General features: G+C 42.7%; 1 protein-coding gene across 1 annotated transcript; it reads left to right on the top strand.

Annotated features, from left to right (window-relative positions):
• Nucleotides 1-561: 561 nt before the first annotated feature.
• Nucleotides 562-2868, top strand: LOC144701926 (3-ketoacyl-CoA synthase 11-like). Its single transcript, XM_078573746.1, has 2 exons — nt 562-1370; nt 1919-2868. Exons 1-2 carry the CDS (start codon nt 708-710, stop codon nt 2702-2704), a joined length of 1449 nt encoding a protein of 482 aa, XP_078429872.1. The 5' UTR covers nt 562-707; the 3' UTR covers nt 2705-2868.
• Nucleotides 2869-5674: the final 2806 nt, after the last annotated feature.

The following is a 5674-nucleotide window of genomic DNA, read 5'->3' as shown; positions in this document are numbered from 1 at the left end:
TTCTTTCTTTCGTCCGTTTCTTCTTCTTTTATCAAGTAATATATGTATTTATCAATCTATTTTATGCATTGTTCATTTTCTATCCCATTTTCGCTCTCTAATAATATCATTACACATCTATCACATCTGTGTATGTATCTCGAAATGAGCACGGATATATCTGTGTATTACGGTTAATTTTCCAAAATTATCCGTGAAGAGCGACCGACGTTGCGTCACTAATCCCGCCGACGTTCCTTTCTAGGATTTAAACATTGGGCGACACTCACTGGTTCCGACAACCAATGACAGCAGTTTCCTATGCTTGACCCCTTGAATTCTGTCGTCTTTAAGAGAAATCACAAAATAAAAGTTATCCTTTTCCGTCCCACAATTATTGTCTCGAAAAATATTCAGATCTCTTGTACTTAAAAGCGTCGGCAGCCGTCCTCAACCTTGGTGCGTTGGACGTTGGCAACCTGAATAATTAATTGCTCTGTAATCCATCTTCCTGATGAACTTGTGCTGTCCATTTGTACACCTCTCCTAGCAGGAAGGCTATAAATTATGCTATTGTCTGAGCCAGTGCAACAGCAGATAGCGGCCTTTTCGAGACAGCTCTTTGATCGAAACCGCCCTCCTCAAATACTCTCTTCCTAGTTCCTACCAGATAGTTACGCTAAGATATCGGAGAGGAGGTTCCCGGTGGCGGGAGCTCCTATCCCAACATGCTGAAAGTTACCTACCACTTCATGGCGTGCCATGCTGCTTACCTTTTGATCCTCTTATTTGCGAACACAGTCTATATCTACCGGTCTGCCGATAGCTTCCGTTTTTTTTGGGAGAACCTGACACATTACCGAGTGATCGTTATCCTTGGATCGATGTTGTTCGCTGCACTCGCCACTATGTTCCTCATGTGGCGACCTCGTTCTGTTTACCTCGTAGATTTTGCGTGTTACAAGGGTGAGGAATCTAACAAGTGCCCTAGAGAGTTGTTTTTGGAGAGATCGGCTCTGGCCGGCGTCTTCTCCGAGGAGAACCTCGAATTCCAGAGAAAGATTCTTGAGAGGTCCGGGCTTGGCCAGGACACCTACTTCCCGGAGGCTTTGCTGAGAGTTCCGCCAAACCCGTCCATGGCGGAGGCGAGAAAAGAAGCAGAGAGAGTAATATTTGGTGCCGTCGACGACCTCGTTAGCAAGACGGGTTTAAACATCAGGGAAATAGGCGTGCTCGTGGTAAACTGCAGTCTCTTCAACCCCACACCCTCCCTCGCTTCTATGATAATAAATCACTACAAGCTCCGGAACGATATCTTGAGTTTCAACCTCGGAGGCATGGGCTGCAGCGCCGGGCCCATCTCCATCGACCTCGCCAAGCGAATACTTCAGGTTCGGTGTTGTCTCTTTTCCCAGTTCTCTCATAGATTACCTTTGGGTCAATGCTACTTCTGTCATCTACTCTCCATCTCCTGGACAGGGAAAGCGATCTGGGTCCCCTTAGACGCATTTGTTAAAAAGCTTTTCTCTTTCGCCAACGCATACGAACCCCAATGATGAGATTAACGACATGCCTTTATCGCTATCGTGTTGAATGGCAAAGTGGCGGGGGCTAAAGTAATCATAAATATCGCTATCGTGTTGAATGGCAAAGTGGCGGGGGCTAAAGTAATCATAAATATCGCTATCGTGTTGAATGGCAAAGTGGCGGGGGCTAAAGTAATCATAAATATCGCTATCGTGTTGAATGGCAAAGTGGCGGGGGCTAAAGTAATCATAAATATCGCTATCGTGTTGAATGGCAAAGTGGCGGGGGCTAGAGTAATCATAAATATCGCTATCCTTCATCAATCGACTACGTCCACGTGCAGTTATTTCAGCCGCGAAGCAGGAGGAGGAAACATATTTTGTCCTAATTTCATTAATCTTCGTCCCTGCAGACCCGGAGGAACTCTTACGCACTAGTGGTGACCACGGAGAACATTACTCTGAACTGGTATATCGGCAACAACCGGTCGATGCTCGTCTCGAACTGCCTCTTCCGCATGGGCGGCGCTGCCATCCTCCTCAGCAACCGCAGCTCCGACAAGAAGCGCTCCAAGTACCAGCTGATGCACACAGTGAGGACTCACAGAGGCGCCGACGACGTTTCCTACAGGTGCGCGTTCCAAGAGGAGGACGACGAAGGCAGAGTGGGAGTAGCGCTGTCCAAGGAGCTCCCCTCCGTCGCAGGGGAAGCGCTGAAGATCAACATCACGCGGCTGGGGCCTCTGATCCTGCCCCTCTCGGAGCAATTACGCTTCCTCGCGTCTTGGTTAGCGAGAAAGCTCTTCAAGATGAACACCAAGCCGTATATCCCCGACCTTAAGCTGGCGTTCGAACACTTCTGCATCCATGCAGGGGGCCGCGCGGTGCTGGACGCAATGCAGAGCAAACTCCAGCTTACCGATCGGCATATGGAGCCGTCCAGAATGACGCTCTACCGTTTTGGGAACACGTCGAGCAGCTCGCCATGGTATGAACTAGCTTATTGCGAGGCGAAAGGAAGGGTCCGCCGTGGAGACCGTGTCTGGCAGCTGGCCTTGGGAACTGGCTTTAAGTGCAACAGCGCCGTGTGGCGGGCTCTGCGGAACGTTGATCCAACCAAGGAAAAAGTTAACCCTTGGCTGGACGAGATCCACCAGTTCCCTGTAGAGTTGCCGGGGAAGGCGTCCGTCGCTTCGTGAGCTAAGGGATAGGTCGCATAGCGATACAAATCTTATCCCACCCCCTCTATTAATGACAAAGATGCTCTATCCTTTGAAAGATAAAGGTATCCGTATGGAAGGCGATGGTACTATCCACTTATTATCCATAATTCATTTTTGTGTTGCTGGAATATTTAAGATGATGTTGACCTATATATATATGCAATGGGTAGAACACATTTGATTCGGCGCAAGGTGGTAAAATTATAGACTTGCTTTTGATTTCATTTTAGGGGCCCGATTCAATTAGATTTATTTCGCCGGCATGAATCATATTTGGATTTTTGGTCACTGCTCTGAATTTTTCATCTTCGGATTCAATTTGTATGATCGATGGTGACAGCTAATAACAAATTTTATAGAGATTATTTATTCTGCAAAACATGAACAAATGTGAATGTGGCGATAAAAGAAAACTATAAAATATAAATTTATGAGCTTGTACATATTTGTTTATATTAATTTATGCGCTGTCTACGATAAGCATCTCTACTAAACTTTGCGAAGTTTCAAAGGTCCAAAATTAAATTAATGCCTCACATCATTCATTTTTAGTGCGTTTGTGGAATCACCATACCAAGTCAACATATTTGCATAATTAAGAATGAAATCAACTCAAATACATGTAATCTGAATACTAACATGTATGGATGTCAATAAATTTTGTTTCTGAATTAACTTCGTCATAAAAGTTTCCAAGTGAAGTGTGCCTTATATTGGGAATAGTCCTATTTCTCTATTAGATATCACTTAGCTGACGGGAAAAGTCAAATAACTGAGTAAAAACATAATTGGCAATTAAATAATGAAATTGTATTTATTCATTTAAAATTTACCATTTCCACAAAAATGCATTCGTATGTCAAGAAATTCTCATGTTCTTGATATTATTTATATTGTATTATACATATAAATCATTTCACTGTACGTGAAAATTCAGAGTCACGTACGATAGAATTCATTTGCAGACCACATACGACTCATAATTAACAAACCAGGTAATTAAGTCGCCTTTTAAAATGAAAAACCAGAATACAATATTTAATGAAACCGCATATTTGTCACTCTCTATCCGATTTGTATCATATTTCTTTATGGTTGTGTATCTATTTTCAAAAATATATTTTGAATAAACCAACTGCATGTTTGTTCTTAATGTTATGTTGGGTTCTATATGACCATTGCATGTCTTCAAAGCCTCCTTGATCTAGGAATTTAGTACACTAATCGAGCTGAAGGTCATAGTTGTGTCTACATCGTATGAGAGATTTAAAAGATCATTTTAAACAGTTTTGTGAATCAAGACTAATTTTTTTCTGCATATGATTCCAATACTTCAATACTATACGTATGTATCCTGAGTTAAATTAGTTCATAAAAAAAAATTCCATCTAATATTAAATTTCTCGAAGCTACCCAACTACATTCACCATCTTGTGACGAACTAATCATCCTGAAAATTTGAATTAAGACAAAGCTCTTGGACTATTGCAACATCTCTAACCTTTTGAGGCATTGAATTAAGTTTCTATAAGTATTTAACAGTGGCGAAAAGGTTATTTGATTTATGTTAGTAAATTTCAAGAGTAAGTACATCTGACCTGAGGAAGCCCTGCAGTATCCATGCACACTGATCTGGACCTGATACCTATATTGAAGAGGAGACATCGGAGAACTCTGGTTAAGAGGCAGCGACTGACGGACGGACAGATGGGCACCCATTGATGGCAACAGAGACGATGATGGATACAAACTGTAGGATCATCAATGAGGGCATGCTATGAGAAGACCAATAGACCCTTCAGAGATAGGTAGGCCTCTCCGGGACCAATCCAAACAAACTTTCAGCTACAACCTCGTATTTCTTACACATCTCTCTTGTTTGACATGGGCTCATCCGTGTCTTAGGCATTTGGCCAATTAGGAGCATATATCTTTTTGGATACGGTTTAGCTATATCAAGGAAGACCTTCGACATTAAGCTCTAGGAACAATATTTATGAGATGAAGGCTCCGCAGAAGTGACTTCGGAAATTACTTCTTGACCTTTGGATTTCATTCAAGATCGAGTTTGGATATGTTTGACTAACCACGGTGTTAACCATTGCAAAGTTCTGTCCTCCAATCCGGTTCACAAGTTTGTGGTCCTCTCGCAATAACCATGAAAATTACTGGTGTCTACACTCATATCTGTCTCACATTATGACAAGAGAATTGTTATAATATGTTCTTCGGGACTGCACTCTTATGGCAGCTGAACGTCATAATTGTTGGTGTAGCAATTCCCAACGACCTGCCGACAATTTATGTTCTTTGTTTTTTCTTAGGCTTGAAGAACTACCCGGTCAATATGCCGGCTTGACTATTGTCGGACGGTACCCTCGGATTATAACATATGTCGCTTCATAGAATGTGGGCATAATAATTGTTACGAAAAGAACAGGAGAGTTGCGATGAAGGTAGACGGAAGCGAATTCGAACAGAGACAAAGAGGATCTTCACAAACACAAAATAACTTCCACTAATCTCAAAAGAAGTTGATACAAAGATAGAGAAGACACACAAGATGATAGGGAAAGAAGGAAATGACTTCAATATGTAAAGGGCCTCCTTGTCCGTGATTTATAGGCCTCCAAAATGAGGAAATCGTAACCTCCATCATCCGTAACTGCCCCGTTTGTTAGGGACAGCTGTATGAACGTGGACAGATCGTAACTGCCTGCTTTAGAAGCTTTCCACGTTTGAAAGAGGGTAACTGCTTTCTTGAAAGAATAGAAAGTAACCGTTTGGGAAGTAACCGCTCTAATGTAGGGGTCAAAATATTCAACATATCTCCCCCTTGACCAAAACATTGGAGCGACTCAGCGTCGAACATGAGAGAGCCCGATCAGTTGCTGACAGAGAAGAAATTTGTCTTGAGGCAGAGGCTTGGTCATCATGTCAGCCGGG

Source organism: Wolffia australiana, chromosome 4, assembly GCF_029677425.1.
Source record: "Wolffia australiana isolate 7733 chromosome 4, ASM2967742v1".
NCBI classification, from domain to species: Eukaryota; Viridiplantae; Streptophyta; class Magnoliopsida; order Alismatales; family Araceae; genus Wolffia; species Wolffia australiana.
The sequence above is the reverse complement of the archived record's forward strand: the minus strand, read 5'-3'. Positions and strand labels throughout refer to the sequence as shown.